The following is a 19,779-nucleotide window of genomic DNA, read 5'->3' as shown; positions in this document are numbered from 1 at the left end:
ACATGAAAATAAACATTTATATTATAAGAATGAACATCTTACTACATGAAAATGAACATTTAATTATTGAGAAATACAAAACATCTGTAATACAAATGAACATCTAATTTCATATTTTTGAAAATTGAAATAAATAATTATTTTTTTATTAACGCGATATACAAATAAATATACAGTTTTATGATTATGAACATTTTGCTAATATTAAGCTGAACATCATTAATATACTCTTCAAGAGTAAATTATTTCACAAGTGAATATAAAACAAATGAGAATGAACATATATTGATTTTATAATGAACAAAATTATAAAATATGTTCAATTAGAAAATGTTCATTTTTGTTATAGTAAATGGTTCATTTCTAATCGCGGGATCAACCAACTCTGGCTGGGCACGAGTCCAGCCAATATTAATTGTATAACTGGATTACTGCATAAGAGTTTTAGTGGATGGGTCTGGACATAAGAAGAACATGCTTTCAGAATAAGGGTGGCCTTCTTGAATAACAATAGGGGTGGAGTTTTTGATGGGTGAAGACTCTGATAAATTGAGAAACATTTGTGTAAGACTGACTTACTATTGTAAGACCACTTTTGTGAGTCACAATATATATGAACCGCCTATTCCATTTTCTCTCTTTCCTTGGCCCAACTCACTTACAAAGTGGTCTTATGATGGTGAAGTGGTGGTATTTAATTAAAAATATGTAATAATATCCATCCCATTTAGCAATTAGTTTGGAAGCACAAGCTTGTTTGCAAGCTCTGAAATGAGCGGCAGCACAGAATATACAAAACATTTAGATATGTTGAATACTTGTACGGTATCAAGAGCCCTATTCAAAAGCAACACAAAAAATAAAACCTTAATCAAGGTGTGACGTCGTGTTCACCCAAGTGCTCATACATTTATTTTAGAAGTGCTTATACATTTATTATTATTATTATTATTATTATTATTATTATTATTTTATTATTATTTTGAATAGGAAGGTATGATTTCATTAAATAAAAGTACTCGTATTTATATCAAGAGCCCTTTAATTTTTCTTTTTCTCTCTCTTTTTCCTTTGATCACCCAAATACTTGTACAAAAACATTAATTGAAAGAGCTTTAAAAAAAACTTGAAAGATACAACTATGCCACATTCAATTCACAAGATCAACTTATTATTATTAGACTTGTTCACACACACATTTAAGATCCCTTACAAGATCAGATGAGGGAAAGTATAGCAAATACAAGGCGAAAGAGGCAGTAGTAGTCCATTAATACTTATGTTCCATAATACTTTGTCATGTATGAAAGACCGGTGCAAGGCATAAGGCGGAAGCTCGTGTAGATAATAGAGTAGTTCACAAAGTGATCATAGTATATAGTAGTTCACAAAGTGATCACAGATATATATACTATGATCGATCTCCTCAGTACACGCTCACGATGGTCGTCTTTGTGAACAATGAACCAGCGTACATCAGTTTTACATGGTTGGTCTTATATTGAGCCTGCTTGCTACTTTCATGCCCAAAGATTTATCCGCCTGTAATAATAGTTGCATTACAAAAACGTACAACAAAGAAAGTTAGTATAATTATTTATAAAATAAAACACAATGTTAACTCCGTAGTAATTAGTAAGTACTTGTAAATTTGTAATAACTTAAGTACTTAGTTACCTGAGACAGGTATGAAACCCAAATGCTGCGTATCTCATACGTGAGGCGTGGATCAGACAGAGCTTGAACAAATCTCGCAATGAATCTCTCTTGCCTACATACAAAGGTAGCGATGAAAGGGTTATGTACCATTTTTCGGTATATTGATTAAATGATTAGTCTTTTGACCAGGAACAACTGGCACATGTAGATGTCGCATGATTGTTCATTAAATAATGATAATCCTGTTATTATTATTATTTCTAGATACGAGTATGGGTCCATTACAATTTCAGTTCACTGCACGGATTTTAAGTGGAGACGAGGCCCACATCTTAATTATATGTTAATACTGTTCTGCAAAGAAAGGGACCAGATCGACTCACCTGGCTGGATCCCATGATCTATATCTCACTCCTGGCTCCTTGAAGTTGTTCTCCTTTGGTATGATTTGCTGCATTTAATAAGAAACAAAGGTTGAAATTTACGTCAAAAAGTTGTTATGTCCCTCTCAAATACTGAACTCAATTTTGGAGTAACAAATAATGCAATAATTAAATTGTCAAAAGAAAGCAAGTGGATAAACAGTACAAGTTCAACAAATTACCTTTTCACGCCTTCCATGTATGATTGCCGTTGGAATAGGGTGTCTCTCGGCTTCTCTTAGAGGATCAAATCTTGATGGGAAATAATCAATCTAAAACATAATTAAACAACATTTAATAATCGATAGTGTCACAACTTAGAAATCTTAAGCTGATGGTTAAAGTCCGATAGAATATAAAAACCAATCCTGGGCTTTAACCAAATCTATCAGTTCACTTATCGTCTATTAAACGTATATAGGTATGATGTATCTAGGGCTTATTTTTTCGATTCAGTTAGATAAGTAAAAATCAGATGAAAAGAACGAGCAATATACCTCTTCATCCCTGTGCACCATGGTCATAGCACCATCGCGGTGCATGTTGGTATGAGGGCACTTAGGAGCATTAACAGGAAGCTGCAAGTAGTTGACACCCAAACGATATCTATGGGTATCGGCATAGGCAAAAGTTCGAGCCTGAAGCATCTTATCATTAGAGAAGTAAATCCCAGGAACAATATGTGCAGGATCAAAAGCCAGCTGCTCATTTTCTGTAAAGAAGTTGTCAACATTTTTGTTCAACACAAGACGTCCTACAGGCTGTAAGGGCAGGATATCCTCAGGCCAAGTTTTAGTAGTATCGAGTGGATCGAAATCAAACTTATCCTCATCAGCAGGGTCCATGGTTTGGATGTAGAGCTTCCACTCAGGGAAGTTCCCATTAGCAATAGACTCGTACAAGTCCTGAGTCGCGTGGCTGTGGTTCGAGCCACCAACCCTGATGGCCTCCTCCTCGAGCAAGTTCTTTTCGCCGCAAGTTGGGCGCCAATGGAACTTGACATATGTTACTTTCCCTGCTTTGTTGATGAGAGTGAAGGTGTGGACTCCGGAGCCATTCATGTGTCTGTAGTTGATCGGGATGCCCACATCGTCGAAGAAGAAGGTGAAGGTGTTGAGAGACTCAGGGAGGTATGAGCAGAAGTCCATGTACCTCCAACTCTCTTGGATGTGGGATTTGGGGTTGGGCTTAAATGCTCGGATCAGGTCGAAGAATTGCATTGCATCACGGGTGAAAAACACCGGGAAGTTGTTTCCCACAATATCAAAGTTACCCTGCAACATTATGTATGATCAAATTAAACACACTTTTTATCATTCAATCGTATAATCATTAATCAATTCAGACCTACTTAAGCACAATATAGCTAGCTTATTGAAACTTATCAGCTGTCTAATATATATATTGAACAGATCAGATAAGATAAGATCAAGCAAAGAAGCAATACTAGTACATGTATGCAGTTTGATCGATCTAGTACGTAAATCGATCAATAATAAATTTTTAGCGAACATGTGAGTGGGTAACATTGTCGTATGGTGTTGCAAAAATAGCTAGGAAGGTACATACTTCGCTGATTTTTTTTTATCTAGTTAAATCACACAACTACAACAATCGAATTCTTAATCCCAAAGATGGGTAGTTAAGTCACGGAAGCAAAATTTAAAAGGCTAAAAATTTCCCAAACAAGAACTCGACTGATATAGTAAAGCATACCAAGTAGTCAATTTAAGGCCTCATTAGAGTCATTACATAGGTTGGTTTAGTTAATTATATCATGTCGTCGAATCATGTACATGCCCTAAATTAGGGGTAACAACTGCTAATATATATGAAATGTGCCATAAAATTAGTAAGTTACCTCTCTAGTATAGAACTTGACGGCGAAACCACGAGGATCTCTGAGTGTTTCAGGACTACCACGTTCATGAATGACCGTGGAAAATCGAACAATAACAGGGGTCTGGACGCCGGGGGCACGGAGGAAATCAGCACAAGTGAGGTGAGTGATATCATGGGTAACTTCAAAAAAACCCTTAGCACTTGCTCCCCTAGCATGTACAACACGTTCAGGTATCCGTTCATGTGTCCAAGTTGCTATCTTTTCAATCAGATGATAATCCTCCAACAGAATTGGACCTGTTTATCAATGCATGATCAATAACACCATGTATGCATCAACGAATTAACAAACATACATCATGCACCCATCCATCGATCTCTAATAAAAACTATACTTCCTCCGTTTTTTAAGCTGTTTCTTTTGACTTTCACACTTTTCTGACTGTGTAAATTTGTCCTTACAATATCACTATGATCTTTAGCATATCATGTATTTTTTTAAAAATAAAGACTAATCTAGTGATATCCAGTATAATTATATTTTTCTTTTAAGTATACAAATAACATGGTCAAAGTGAAAGAGATGAATAGTATATAAAATTAAAATCGACTTTTAAATGAAATGTTAAGCATAGTCTCATGTGTAGTACAAAATTTACCCTCAATCAGTATGTAACATAAGCACATAAAATTCCTTTAAGGACATTAAAAATTTAATACAAGTAATCATAACAACAATCAACGCATAATTTTATATAAGTTACGTCTTTAATACCATATATATAAGGAAAAAAAAAAAGTATTGAAATAACTTATTAATTAATAACAAATCCTCTTTGTTTAACTTAATCAAAAAGAAAAGGCAAAAGTTACCTCTAGGGCCAACAGTTAACGCTGAGGTATCGTTCCAAACGGGTGTACCATTATTTGTAGTCAAGTATGGGGCGTTGTAAGCACTTGCTGGCCGGTGCTGCACAATAAACCCATATCAAAACAATTCCAACTTTTCGAAATTCGATTTCTTTTTATAATACTTTCATGCACATAACTCTATATATGTTTTTTTCATTATACTTGCATTTAAAAAAAAAAAAGGTCGGGTGTTTTTTGTTATTAGTCTTATTACAAACTTTAAAATAATTATAAAAAAAATTGATGAATTAACAAGTATGTTACAAAGAGATCGATGGAGCAAACCTTAGATGGATCCATGGCAAGATGAAGGAGAAAGAAAAGATTGGAATAATAGTAGTAGTGTAATGAAGTTGTAGTAGGAAAATAAGTGTGTGATTTAAAGTGATATGACAAGCCACCACATTTATAGTCACAGTCACCGCACTAACCAAGCAAATTGCATCAAAATTACACCTAAATGCATAATAATAATTGAAACCCATCCAAGGTTTTACTCACTCTGTAAGAGCCTTATCTTACATTCTAAAATCATTTAGAGGGTGTTTGTTTAGGGGGATAAAAGGGATGAGAAAAGGATTAAAAAATAGGAATATAAGAAATGTAGTGTTTATTTAAAGGGATGCGGAATATAAGTGGATTAGGGATAAAAACACCCACTTATCCCTCCATTCCTATAACTAAGGAAGGTGGTATAAGGGAAAGAGATAAGAAATAGATTTTAAACGACCAAATTACCCTTAATGAAATTGAAAGAGTAAGGAGTTTGGCTTGAAGTTAGTAAGGGTATTTTTATAAATTTATTATTTACTCCTAATTTGTTTCCCATACTTGCCAAACATGAGATACACCTATCAATCCCCTATATTTATCATCCTGCTTATCCCTCTTATTTCTATCCCTCCAACCAAACGCCTCTAAGTCCTTAAGGATACTTGAAGTAAGGGATCTCCTTACTTTTTACCCTTTTAAGTGTCCAGCTTGCATATAGGGAACTACTTTTTCTATCCCTTTATTTTTGTCCTATTTGACTTTGCGTAGTCACTAAAACACGTGTTAAAACGTTTATTTTTCCATTTTTATATGCGTGAAAATTATAAAAAAATTATGTTAATTAAATTTACAATGAGATGAACCAAATAAGATCTCACATGATTATATTTCCTTTTGTAGAACAACGAGAAGTTATGGTCAAAGTTTTTAAACTTTGACCTATATTAGGGACGAAGGGAGTATAAAAAATAATGAGGATTGAGGTTTGATGTGGGTCCAACCTTTTAACCTTATAAAAATTCAAAAAATTGGATGATAATTGAATTATTTTGAATGATAATTGAATTATTGGATAAGCTTAAGATGACAAATATCTACGGACAAAGGAGTCTTGGAAATGTGGTATTCCATCGTTATCAATTATCATGACGATAGAACGGCGTTTTGGCAGTGTCTGTATAGTTGTGGAGTTGATTGTGGGACATGTTTAACAGAGTATAGCCAGTAGCCTTGGCCCATGTTGTGGAATTGTAACTTTGGCCCAGTGCATGTTTCCCTTTCTATCTTCCTTTCTAATTTTTCCACTTATTAAGTCGGATGAGTTTTAGGCCATTAGCCCTTGAATTCTCTGTCTACTTCAAATGAAGTACGGAGGACGTTTTTTTTTCAAGATAAAAGGAGAAGTCTAACCAAATCTAATCATTTATGATTGTTTTAGTATAATATTTACGGATTAGATATTTTGAGAGAGAGGGAGGAAAGAGATTAGTAAAAGTAAGAGATCTCCACCCTCAAAGTAACTCTAATGACATTAAACTCTCAATTTTAAGGTTGGAAGGTATAATCTTTCTCATTAGACCAATCTTAGTAGACTGGAATTCTCTATCTAGTTAGGTGAAAATTAATCAGTCTACTTAATACAATAATAATCCGTACTCCACTTATCAAAAATATATAAATATTACTAAAATAACAACCTCTGATATCATTCCTCCTTCAAATTGTACACATGTCAAACTGTGATAAAAAAATTTCCCGCCTAAATCAATTGCTGACATCATATTCTTATATTTTTTTTAACCTTAGATTATTATACTATATTTATATTTATTATAAATTATCTATTCCTCTAATAATAAATTGGAGGTTTTATTTTTTAAATTTTTTTTGTCATTAATTTGCCTAGAAAATTCAGTATTTTTATTTATTAATATAATTTTTTTTGAATGCTATTATTATAATTGGCTATTGTGTTGTAATTTGTATTTCTCTAGAAACTTCTATATTTCAAATATCAATAATTTTAAAAACCAAACATGGCTCGGATTTTATCTAGTAAATAAATAAATAATCCTCCGTACTTCATTACTTTATACTTCCTTCATTTCATTTAGTTCATAATATTAATCAAAACCTTAACCAACTACGAAGTATAAGAATTTATATCCACACAATGATACAAATAGTTAATTATAGATATTAATAGGTAAATTTTGAAATTAACAATAACGGAATGGTAAAGGGTAAAATACTTTATTAAACAATACCTATTTATTTATTTATTTTTTATTATTTTTTTGTAAGTTAAGATGTAGGACCCTACTAAACCAGCACCTCTCATAGGTTAAGCCAGCTTAGCTCCCGCAGGTTAACACTTGAGGGTAGAGGGGGGAGGTAAGGGAATTCCACTACTCCCAAGCAAATGTAGTTGGTGAGACTCGAACTCGTGACCTCAAAGTCAAGGGAAAGTTCTCCAAGCTTTGCTTGGTATACCTATTTCCTTTTTGGATGCTCTTATATAATTGATTGGTACACAATATAGTGTATATACATACTCAATTTTGACAATATATAGTTGGTGATTTTTGATTACAAACAAAGCATATAGTTGGTGATTTTTTATTACAAACAAAGCATACATAATCTTTGGAAATTTTTAATACATTAGTTGTCACAATAAATAAAATTCAAAATATTGGTTGACAATTCTACTTTATCATCAAGATTATACTCCGTATAAAATTGGAAACCTTAAATATATCATTTGTGTCTCCTTCGAAATTTAGTTTGATTTTTCTTTAGTCCAATATTTGGGTTTGTTGCCATCAAATATGCAGGTGATAATTAATCTATTTTTATTTGTAATTAATATGTACGAAGTATTATTATGATAATGTAGCATTCTTTTTTTTTTTTTTAATCGAATAGTTTTTCTATCCATATATTGAATTTTATATTTTTTTTGTTATCCTCATGATCAATCCAATTCACCGAATATTCATTTACAATCAAACTAATTGAATCAAAACAAAAATTATATAAATAGCAAGAAGACGTACGTGATAGTGTAAATGGACTGGGCCTTGTGCCTGGTGGGTCAAATGACTCACCAGGGCCCAAAAAAAATTTTATCTAACTTCAGGTCCCGACACTTCCTCAAGCCCTAGCCCACTGCCTCCTCAGCTGCTCTTCCCTCTTCGCCTCTTGACTTCCTCTTCGCTTCATCTTCACCAGACTGCCTCCACCCAGCCACCCTCCAGTCGCCTGCTTTGCCTCTGCTGCTTGCCTGCTTGATGCTTTCCTGCTCCGTCTCCGTGGTCACTGCTCTTCGCCTCTTCGCAATCGCTTCGACGCAATTGCTAATTCACTAGTAAGTTGATTTCTAATTTTTATTTTTAATTTCTTATCTTCAATTTAATTCACTCTAATTAGTTAATTTTATTAAACTTTGGTTTAAACTTTGGTTGATTTGTAGTTAACGCTTCCTCTTCGCTCACGGCTCACGCCTCGTCGCCTCCAGTGCTGGCCCTGCTGCTGGCCCTGCTGCTCCGCCTACTCGCCTCAATCAGCGTCTGCCGTCTGGCAAGGTAATCATCAATTTATTCTTTTTTTTTTTTGTGAATTTCTGATCAAATTTGCATTACTTGTTGCTTAAAATTAGTATATACGATGAATGTTCATTGAATTTGCATTATTTGTGTTTTGACTGTTAAATTGAACTTATTAGTTTATGTGATGCCGGACATTGTATAAGACAGCTATTAGTGTAAGGAGGATTATAAATTTATAATTAGATTACAGTGTGGACTGGTTAGTGGTGCTAGTCGCATATTCGGTTGGAAGTTCCGTATAGACTAGGCGGATTCAGGAATTGTAAAACATTGTGTCTCAATTGTGGTTACATAAACCTTAAATCATTCTTAAGTTTTTTCTTGTGATTGTTGCTGTAAATTGTTTAAACTGTTATTACACGGAGAACAGTAGTTAGGGTGTTTATTAGCTTGTTAGTTATTAGTTTGTTAATTTTAGTCTTGTAATTTCAGAATGAAGAGAAAACGCATTCCAAATGAAATGCAAAACATTACAAACTATATCTCAACCTCAAGAAAGTGAACAACATTCATCTCCATCTCATTATTCAACTTAAAATTCCCCTCAAAATGAACAAGGCCAATGTTCTCCTAATGCCCCAATCTTTGATGAAAGATTAAGTGAACATGAATTTGCTAATCTTCCACAAGATCCAGGAAAGAGGAGAAAGATGAGTGAATTTCATAAAGATGATAGAGATTTAGTGAGAAGAATTTACATTCAAAGAAAGCCTTGTCAGCCCAAAGACTTTGTATTTCCTCAAACTTCTATTTTTGGCAAAAACCGTCGCTTTTGTGCTAAGTGGTTTGGTACTTGGACTTGGCTTGAGTATAGTGTGGAAAAGGATGCTGCCTATTGGTTGTATTTTGTATTGTTTGAATATTTGGATGTATTTTTTAGTACTATTATTTGGTTGTTTGGTAAAATTTTTTTTTTACATATTTGATTATCGATTGTGACTCACCAGTCGGAAATTCCTGGGTCCGCCACTGGATAGTGTCATCTTTGTCTACAATGAGCGATCCTAAGATCTCTAACTAAGAAACTAATGAATTAAAGTTCAAAATCTGTATTTTACATACCTTATATAATTTGTGTAATAAATTTGTATGTATTTTATGTCAAATGCATAATTTTCAGCATAGTTGATAAATGATCAGTAGTTAATAAGGGACTAAGGTCAACAAGTGTACCTCATTTGAAAATTGAAAGGGTAGTAAGAAGCTTGTGGTGGCCACAAACAACTTTGGATCTTCCTAACTTTTTCCCCACTTGATATTTCAAAGATGTCAATTTGTCGATGGGTGTGATGAAAATAACGGTAGATTTTTTTTCACGCTACCACACACTTGAAGATTAATCTTCCTTGATAGGGAATTTGTAAAGATTATCTCAATAGTTTGTTTTTTATTTATTTTTTTTTAAAAAAAATTTTAATTTTTTTTTATTTATTTTTTAATTTTTTTTATTTTTTGACAAGCATCTCAATAGATTTAATTTAAATTACTAGATTAGACCTGTGCGATTCAGGATTGCAAAAATTATTGAAATGAAATAGCTTATTTCTATTATTATTTTCCCGTATATATGTGTAAATTAGATCATAAAAACATATCTATTATCATAAATTACAGGAGCTGTAACAAAATATAAAAAAGAATGTCAATCTGATCTAATCAAACCATATGCATACGAATTTATATTCTCCATCTAAGAGTTCGAAATACAAAATAAAAATACTTGTAATTTAAAGATCCTTGTTGAAGGACCAACTCCACCAAAAGCTTAAGCTAATGGTTGAGGCCTAAGATTATGTTTTTATACTCTATCAATCTTAATTTAAATAAATAGAAGCACCTTGGAAATACAAAACAAAGATAACACTTACCAACAACATTAGTTCATTTTTGTATAACAAATATCCATATTATTAGTACATGACTTCATAGCTAGGTTGCTTGCAGAATCCTTAGTAAAAAAAAAAAAAAAAACAAAAAAAACACAAATAACATTAAAAGCTTTTTTTTTAAAAAAAATAAATAAATAAACTTCGTAGTTACCAATTACCTAAAAAGTTTAAGTTCAATACCAATTTTTTATCAACTAAAAAAAAATATATTTATTTATTTATTGACACAGTCAAAAGATTCAAATGAAAAAAAAATAAAAATATAACCAATTCCTATAAAAAACCAAAAAATATATGACATCATAAGTGCATTTGGCGGGAACATTTTTTATGAGAGAGCGACACATATACAATTTGGGGAGAGGATGATGTAGCAAATTTTCTGTTTTAGTAATAGTTAATAGATATCTTTCATATTATGTGTTTATTTGGTTTTAAAAAAAATAATAATGTGTTTATTTCTAAATAAGATTTTAGAATACAAAAGCACACTATATATATTGATTAATGATAAAATGTCAAATATCACAGATATATAAGGAGATTTAAACAATCCTACATGGTATCACATTTTATACAAAAAAAATTGGTTCCCCCTAGAGTCGTTCTATTGGGTGGTTTCGCCCTAGCCACTGCTAGGTTTTGTTCCTTTGATTATCAAAGGTTCTTTTAATTTGGTTTTTTTCCTTATTAATTGTGTGTGATTTGTTTTTCTTGACTGTGAATTCTCATGATGAGCGCTATTTTTCCCAATCGTGAGAATACTGAAGAGGTGTGTAGAGACGAAGTTGAATGGCAGTTAGATGATGAGGATGATGACGAATCTAGGGTTGCGTAGGGAGTGGTTGGGAAAGTTTGGACGAAGAGAAGTGTCAATAGCAATGCCCTAATATCAACCATGAAACGAATTTGGAATCCTAAGCATGGAATGGAGGCAAACAACATCGGCAAGAATACCTTTTTCTTCCAATTCCACCATTGGAAGGATAAAGAATTTGTAATGGAAGCCCGCCCATGGCACTTTGATCGTCATACCTTAGCCCTGTGTGATGTACAGGGGGACGAAAGACCCTCTAATATTCCCCTTCACCAAACACCCTTTTGGGTTAGGGTTTATGACCTCCCCTTTGTAGAGCGAAGCAATGAGGCTAATTCTCGTACAATTGGCGATAAGGTGGGTGATTATATGTCTATGGATAAGTCTAATATTGTAGGAATCAACAAGTCCCTACGAATTTGAGCTATGATTGACCTTCGCAAGCCCCTGGTCAAAGAAGTTAGACTGAAGATGAGGGGTGGAGAGAAAAAAACTTTTGAGCTGAAATATGAAAAGCTTCCCTTGTTTTGTTATGTTTGTGGGAAGCATGGGCATGGTGAAAAGGACTATGATGATGCCAGACATGGAGAAAACCCAATAAGAATTTTCAATGAAAATCTCTGAGCCTCTCCTTGGCAATCAAATAAAGGTGAAACAAATGAAGGAGGGGATAACAGCAGCAGTTGTGCAAGGAGACTTTTCTTCAAGAAAGGGCACAAGTCTGACAGTAAAGAAGTAGAAGAGAATGTATCACTGATGCAGAAACAGTTACAGGAAGTTGCTATAGTACCAAGCGGAGGGGTAAGCAATGCAATGGAGGATCCTATTGTAAAGGATAATGAGGTGTCACTAAATGAGGTGGATAAAGAGTTAGATGCTGGAACTCTCGTTGAAAAGGTGACTACCCCAGCACTTATTGCAGAGGACTCTACTGGTGGGGACCTACCTATACGTACGCTAAGGAAGGTCAACATTATTAAGAGAAGCACCCCTCTTGAGTGTACTACTGAAAATACTCGTGGAAAGAGGAAAAATGCCATGGAAATGGACAGATTGATTGAAGAGTATATTGGTGGAAATGAGGAACATGTGAAGGTTGTTAAAAGGAAGGAGACTGATTTTCACATAATGTTAGTAGTGGTGGTTGCTTTGCAACCCCGCGAACAACAATGATAGGCCTTTCGTGCAACTACCAGGGATTGGGGAGTCCCCGCTCAGAAAATGCGCTTAAGGGCGTAGTATCTCTTGAACATCCCCACTTTGTCTTCCTCTCGGAGACAAAGTTAAAAGGTAAGGAGTGGGAGAGTATTAAAAGAAAGCTGAATTTTGATCACTTTTTGTGTGTTGACTTTAGTGGAGAAGGAAGGCATTTAAGCGGTGGTCTTGCGATGTTTTGGAAGGGTGAACTAAACCTTACACTAATCTCAACGCACTTGAATCACATGGACTTTACCCTAGCAACTGATGATGGATTGGTGTGGCGCTTAACAGGTATTTATGGCTTCCCTAAAGAAGGTAGGAAGAATAAAACTTGGAAGCTCATTGAAAGGTTGGGAGAGGATAGTACTTTGCCTTGGTTATGTTTCGGTGATTTTAATTACACACTTACGCATGGTGAGAAAAAAGGGGGCAACCCAAAAAATCAGAATGAGATCGATAGCTTTCGTGATTCTATGAACAAGCGTAACCTTAGAGACTTGCACTTCAAGGGTCTGTCCTTCACCTGGAGTAATAATGGGGCTCATAGTGAGAACATACAGGAGAGACTAGACCGCTTTGTGGCTACGGATGAATGACTCGATTTATATCCTTGTTCGAATGTCGAGCTCTTGCCAAACGACGTTCTGACCATGTCCCTTTAGAAATCACCATCCAGAAACAATTGCTGATTAATCGAGGCAAAAGAAACAGAAAGAAGAGTTTTAATAAATTCAAGAAAGAATGGCTTCGTGATGATGAGTGCGGGAACATTATTTCTGATGCTTGGAATTTGGACCCCTCTTGCAATGTAAAACAGAAAATTGCGGCTTGTTCTTTAAGTTTGCGCTCCTGGAGTTCAAAAAAGTCAATTGATTTCAAGGATGAGATTGGTTCTCGAAGAGAATTAATGGGAAATCTTATGAAGCTTCCTCTAATCGAGGATAATATAGCTGAGATGAGAAGGATCGATCTGGAAATTGATGAACTTGAAGGTAGGGAGGAAGCGTTTTGGGCACAACGAAGTCGCCAAGATTGGCTCCGTGAGGGTGACAGAAATACAACTTTCTTCCTTAAGAAAGCGAAGCAGAGGGTAGAAACACTATAAAAGGTGTTTATGATGATGGGGGAAATTGGAGACGAGACGAGAAAGAAATTGAAGCAGTCTTTGAGAGCTATTTTTAGTCACTGTTTACTTCAGATGGGGGTAATGATATGCAACCAGTTCTGGATGCAGTTGAGACCCGAGTCACTGATGAAATGAATGCTTTGCTGACTGAAGCTTTCACAAGGGAGGAGGTGATTTGTGCCCTCAAACACATGCACCCCACAAAGGCACTCGACCCTGATGGTATGCCCACTCTCTTTTATAAAAAATTTTGGGACGTTGTTGGTGATGATGTTGTGTCGTATGTGCTTGATATTCTGAATAATAATGCCCCGATTGACCCGATTAATCACACCCATATTGTTCTTATTCCCAAAAATAATGAATGTGACTCCACCAAGGACTATCAACCAATTAGCTTGTGCAATGTTCTCTACAAGCTTGTGTCTAAGGTACTTTCAAACAAACTAAAACTCATTTTGCCGAGTGTTATTAGTGAAAATCAAAGTGCCTTTGTGCCCGGAAGACTAATTATGGATAATGTGCTTGTGGAATATGAGATATTCCATTATCTCTGTAAAAAGAAATCTGGGATAAGAGGATACATGGCTATGAAATTAGACATGAGTAAGGCATATGATCGCATGGAGTGGGGTTTTATTGAGGGAATGATGCTAAATCTGGGTTTCAACCATAACTTTGTGTCACTTATTATGAGGTGCCTCTCTTCGGTCTCTTATTCCATCCTTGTTAATGGTTTCTTGACATCGAGCTTTGTACCTAGTAGAGGTCTCCGTCAAGGAGACCTCATATCTCCTTTCTTGTTCCTTATATGTGCCGAGGGGTTTTCTGCGCTCCTTCGTAATGCTGAGCAAAGTCGCATGGTTCATGGGGTGAAACTTGTCAGGAATGTTGACCCGATATCACTTGTTTGTTGCGGACGATAGCCTTCTTTTCACTAGAGCAAATGCTAGTGAAGTGGAAGCGGTCATTGACATTCTCAATATCTATGAAGTTGCGTCGGGGCAAAAGATAAATATGGAAAAATCGGAGGTTTCTTTCAGTTGTAATGTTAGTGCCGATATGCAGGAAATGCTTCAATTGAAGTTGAACTTTACGAAAGTTGAAGGACACGAGAAATATCTTGGTCTCCCTACTTATATAGGCCGATCCAAGAAAGTTGTTTTCCAGGTTATCCAAGATCGAGTGTGGAAGCAGGTTAAGGGGTGGAAGGAACGGTACCTTTCGAGGGCGGGAAGGGAAGTTCTACTAAAATCTGTGGCCCAAGCAATACCCACCTATGCCATGCAATGCTTCAAGATCCCAGATTCTGTCATCAACAATATTAATTCAGTATGTAGAAATTTCTAGTGGGGACAAAAAGATGGGGAAAGAAAACTTGTGCTGATAAGATGGGATAAGATGTGCAAATCGAAGAAAAAGGGAGGTTTGGATTTAAGAGACATGAGAGCCTTTAATTCATCATTGCTTGCAAAGCAATGTTGGAGGATTGTTAAGAACCCTTTTTCCCTGGCTGCTAGGGTCCTAAAAGGTAAATACTTCCCTCGCACTTCATTCTGGGAAGCAAATGTCCCACCTTCGGCAAGTTATACTTGGCGCACTATTATGAGTGCAAGAGAACTTTTGAAAGAAGGGTCGAATCGGGTAGTGGGAAATGGCAAAAGTATTAAGATTTGGGGAAATTATTGGGTGCCGAGTCTGCCTGGGTCGAAGCTTTTTTCTCCTCCAAGCTCTAAGAATGACAGTAGACTGCTAGTCTTGGAATGGATCGATGTTAATGAAGAAGGGCATAAATTTTGGAATATGGGGCAGGTTTTATCATATGTTAAGAGCCAAGCAATTGGGAAAATTCGATTGCCGCAAAATGACCAAAATGATTTCCTGTAGTGGAAGGGCACTAAAAATGGCGAGTTCACTGTCCGTTCAGCATACCACTTCGAGTTGCAAAGAAGCAAGAGTAATGCAGGACCTTCAAATATTGTCCCTGATGTTAAGCTGTGGAGAAAGATCTGGGAGGCGAGTGTCCCCCCTAAGGTGAAATCGGTGACGTGGCGAGCTGTACGAGGTGGTCTTCCGGTGCGTGCAGTTCTTAGCACAAGAGGAATGAAAATTGGCCTTGGATGTGGGGAAGAATGCGAGACAATTATGCATATGTTGGCTTTCTGCCCAGAGAGTCAAATTATTGGAAGCTCTCACCTCTAAGAATTGACACAAGTATCGGGGTTAATTTTTCTGCCAAGGAGTGGAGCACTGAGATGATGCAAAAGCTCACTATGAATAAAGGATGGGAAATTTTCATGATGTTTTGGAGGAAGATATGGGACTTGAGAAATCTGTGGACTTTTGAACATAAAAAAGTGGAAGCCCCTATTGCGTGTGAAAGAATGCTCAGCTTTCTTGGTGAGTTTGAAGCTGCGACCTTGCGTGAAACTACAGCACCAAGCACAGCAAATAGTGGCAGTGAGCACACATGGATTCCCCCTCCTCATGGTGTGTACATGCTGAATACTGACGCAGCTCTCTCAAAGAAGGGCAGAATTGGTCTTGGCATGGTGGTCCGTTTGACAATCTTGGTGATGTGATGATGGCTGGTGGTAGGCCGATCACTGGGGATTACAGCGCCTGTAACGTTGAAGCCGAAGCCGAAGCCCTCCTGTTTGGTCTAAAGTACGCATATGAAGCAGGCCTAAGACATCTTGTGATCTCTTCAGAATGCTTGCACCTGATAAATCTCCTGTAGTTGAAGGCTAAGGAGAAAACCCCCACCCAATTGATTGTTGATGACATCTTATGTTTTGCTAGTTTGTGTGTTTCTAGTAGTTTTATTTTTTAGCCAAGATCTTTAATAAGGTGGCTCACTCCATCGCTAAACTCTCCCTATCTTTGTCTGGGGAACATATTTGGATGGAGGAATGAATGTCCACCCCCTTCGCTTCCCTTTGTCATTTGTGACAAAGTGGCTTTTGATATATAATTGAATCTTGCGGGTCGTGTCAAAAAAAAAAAAAATACATGGTATCACAACCTCTAATAATAAGTCTCCACAAATTTTTTCCACCGTTGATCTCGATGCCTACTCCTTATGCTACACCACCCTCCTCATCTCGGCTCCACGCCATCCTCTTCCACCACATACTACTACTATCTATGGCCGATCCAGTCAACAATTAACGAGAAAACTCTTCACCTCATAGGCTCATAATAACATTCACTGAAGTGAACGAAATTTTTTTATACATTTTTTTGTGAAAAATTAATTTATAAACTGCACATTGTATGAATCTACCAAGATTCTAGCTCATTTGGGTAGCCTAACCAAGCTTTATTAGTTTCTAATTTTTTTTTAAAAAATAAATAAATAAATAAACAAGATTCTACATGATAAAAATGTATTCTTAAAAAGAAATTAGAAAGAAAAGTCAAATTTTTTCTAAATTTAATCAAACCAACAATAATTAGGAAATTCAAGTCTTTAAAAAAAAAAGAAAGAAAATTTAAGAAATAGAGGGTTTGCTAAAGATTGTGATTTGACTTTGTTAAATGGGCTTAGGCTGCAACCTGCTTCAAGAGTACTTTATAAGTTCAATGAAAAGTAAACATGATTTTGTTGTTCAATTTCTTCAATATGGGATACACATCCCTAACACTCAGCCTCACTTTCACATTCATTTATTATAGTCTTATACGAAGTATAATAACGATTTCACTCACATGCAGATTTGTTCATGGGCTCAATAGACTCCTAGTTATAGAGTTTGTTCACAAATGTGTTGAAATGTTGAAGGGATCATCAATGAGCTCCAGCCAATTTCACACACCAACCCACCACATCTAGCTCCCACTACCACCACCTCAACCACACCCCAGGCCACCCGCGTGTTAACACCACCACTACCCCACCTCATGTAGAAGATATGCCACTATAATCCACACCCATCTTCTATATATACGAAGTAAAAGTTTTACGTAGTATAACATACTAGTGAGTGTTTGGTTGCACATACATTTTCCTAAAAAAAAAATAATAATAATTTTCCTTGATGTCGTATTGTTGTATTTCCGAGGAAGTTCACAACCAACTTAATTTGATTATCAATGGAGTAAAACTTTCTATGGGAAGTTTAATTTCATTGATTTAATTAGGCCAACTCTAGATATAAGCACCTTTATATATGTTCATTTAATTTGGTTTGAAAAATACTTCCAAGGAAATTATATTGCCAACTAGGTAATTTCATTTTGTTCCACTTCATAGAACTTTCATGTTTAGATATATTTACGGACTGATATCAACTAAACATGCACATATCTAACTGGTATGATAATAGATACAAAATATCGATGATTTTTTTTTTTTTTTTGTTTAAGACTACAAAATACCGATTGTTATAAATAAATTAGCAGAAAAATATGTTCACTCTATATAACATAATTCACCAACAAATAAATACGTAGTACATAATAGGTTACATGTCACGAAACTTTAGTAATGAATAACATATAAAACATTTTTTCTTTAGAAAGTTGAACGTAAAATACTTGGGACATTAATTATTACATTAGTTGGGCTCTTTTTTCCTCCTCCCCTCCTTTGGAATAAAATTATATTTGTACTTAACATGCAAGTAATAAAGTAAATGAAAGCTTGAAAGATGCCATGCAATACAAAGAAAGGATAAATTAAAAGATGGGAGAAGAAAAAGAGGTAACTTAATTTATTAAGTTGTGCCAAATAACTTCTTCATCCTTGTAACCTCTTGATGACTTAGAAGAGAGATTTGCTCAGCGATCTCACCAGGTAAATTTCCCTCAAAAAGAGAAGACGAAGTGATCTGTAATCCTGGATTTGCACCATTCAAACTTACAAACGCAAGAGCCGGGGTTTTACCAACGTTAACTTGAAAATGTAGCATGGCTTGTGGAAACATCATAACGTCACTAACCTCTAACTTCTTATAGTATGCAGTGTTGTTCGTATCAATAAACCCTGCAATAATAGTCCCTTTTGCTACAATAAGAACTTCTGATGTTCGGTGGGAATGAGCTGGGATAACTCCTCCACTGCAAAGTCTAACCTCGCCAAAGCGATACCTAGACCATTCAAAGCTGGATATGCATTTGCAAATGCGAGAGTTAAATGGTTTCGAAAAATATTTGTGGTGGGTTTCTCACCACGAAACCCTGTGTAAACAAAGTCATCGCTAGTGACTGTAGCGGGATCTTTGCAAGCATATCCTTCTGGTCCCATCGGGCGACTAAGGTCTCCTACACAAAAATCGTGTTGGACGGCATGGCTAAAAGATGCTACGAGAGAGAGGATTAAGAAAACTAAAAGACTTTCCATCTAATTGAACGGTAAGGTAAGTAATTTGGATGTATGTTGTGCTATGTAATTTTGGTCTCTACTTGTTGGTGTACTTTCATGCATATCAAAGTGGCAAATCACTCCCTACTATATATATATGAGTTGCCTAATCATTTAATCATAGAGATTGCGCCCTTTTCTATGAAAAACGTTTAAATAATTAATTTTATTTATCGAGTGAATGATATGATTGTGTTCTTTATCAATTAAATGATTACATTGTTTTACAAGTAGATTCATGATGAATGTTGGATGCAAAGATGAATTGAAATGATGCCGAAGTTGACATTGGATAAGGGCAGCAACTTTATCGTTTACCTAAAAATAAAAATAAGTACTCGTACTATATTGATTTTTGAGTTTTACACTATTTACATATCTTATAATTTGACGGTATTTTCTAAGCTACTACTTCGTAACATTTAATAACAAGTGTTGTAATATCATATGTGATTAAAATTAATTCAATGTATATATTAGTATATAAAACCATCATCTTTATAAATTTATTACTAAAATATAATAACATATTATTAAAGTTAAAGTTCTACACTGATAAACATAAAAGTTAAATTTGTTTGATTAGTAATTTAAAAGTGTTCTTATTGATATCAAGTCTAATTATTCTTGTAGGTGTAGTTCACCCTTGAAATTTTTGGGCAA

The 19,779-nt window shown here is 35.2% G+C and overlaps 2 protein-coding genes and 1 pseudogene across 2 annotated transcripts; 1 reads left to right on the top strand and 2 right to left on the bottom strand.

Moving 5' to 3' along the window:
* Positions 1 to 1,126: 1,126 nt before the first annotated feature.
* LOC110719788 (catalase-like) lies at positions 1,127 to 5,399 on the bottom strand. Its single transcript, XM_021898771.1, has 8 exons — positions 5,121 to 5,399; positions 4,797 to 4,893; positions 3,943 to 4,220; positions 2,579 to 3,355; positions 2,264 to 2,353; positions 2,043 to 2,110; positions 1,678 to 1,771; positions 1,127 to 1,542 (listed from the first exon to the last, which is right to left on the bottom strand). Exons 1-8 carry the CDS (start codon positions 5,133 to 5,135, stop codon positions 1,483 to 1,485), a joined length of 1,479 nt encoding a protein of 492 aa, XP_021754463.1. The 5' UTR covers positions 5,136 to 5,399; the 3' UTR covers positions 1,127 to 1,482.
* A 7,818-nt stretch (positions 5,400 to 13,217) lies between these two features.
* Positions 13,218 to 16,333, top strand: LOC110719774. Its single transcript, XM_021898753.1, has 6 exons — positions 13,218 to 13,617; positions 13,824 to 14,659; positions 14,820 to 14,948; positions 15,102 to 15,563; positions 15,639 to 15,827; positions 15,941 to 16,333. Exons 1-6 carry the CDS (start codon positions 13,218 to 13,220, stop codon positions 16,331 to 16,333), a joined length of 2,409 nt encoding a protein of 802 aa, XP_021754445.1.
* A 1,815-nt stretch (positions 16,334 to 18,148) lies between these two features.
* Positions 18,149 to 19,244, bottom strand: LOC110719791 (annotated as a pseudogene).
* Positions 19,245 to 19,779: the final 535 nt, after the last annotated feature.

This window comes from Chenopodium quinoa, unplaced genomic scaffold, assembly GCF_001683475.1.
Source record: "Chenopodium quinoa cultivar QQ74 unplaced genomic scaffold, ASM168347v1, whole genome shotgun sequence".
Lineage (NCBI taxonomy): Eukaryota > Viridiplantae > Streptophyta > Magnoliopsida > Caryophyllales > Amaranthaceae > Chenopodium > Chenopodium quinoa.
The sequence above is the reverse complement of the archived record's forward strand: the minus strand, read 5'-3'. Positions and strand labels throughout refer to the sequence as shown.

What these genes read in the sequence shown, in the direction of transcription:
- LOC110719788 (XM_021898771.1), bottom strand. An exon ending in TCAAGTTCTATACTAGAGAG is followed by an intron (nt 3,356 to 3,942) that starts GTAACTTACTAA and finishes ATAATGTTGCAG; the next exon opens with GGTAACTTTGATATTGTGGG. An exon ending in TACATGGAAGGCGTGAAAAG is followed by an intron (nt 2,111 to 2,263) that starts GTAATTTGTTGA and finishes TATTAAATGCAG; the next exon opens with CAAATCATACCAAAGGAGAA.
- LOC110719774 (XM_021898753.1), top strand. Translation starts at nt 13,218, where the DNA reads ATGACTCGATTTATATCCTTGTTCGAATGTCGAGCTCTTGCCAAACGA. An exon ending in GGAAATTGATGAACTTGAAG is followed by an intron (nt 13,618 to 13,823) that starts GTAGGGAGGAAG and finishes TGTTTACTTCAG; the next exon opens with ATGGGGGTAATGATATGCAA. An exon ending in CTGTACGAGGTGGTCTTCCG is followed by an intron (nt 15,828 to 15,940) that starts GTGCGTGCAGTT and finishes AATTATTGGAAG; the next exon opens with CTCTCACCTCTAAGAATTGA.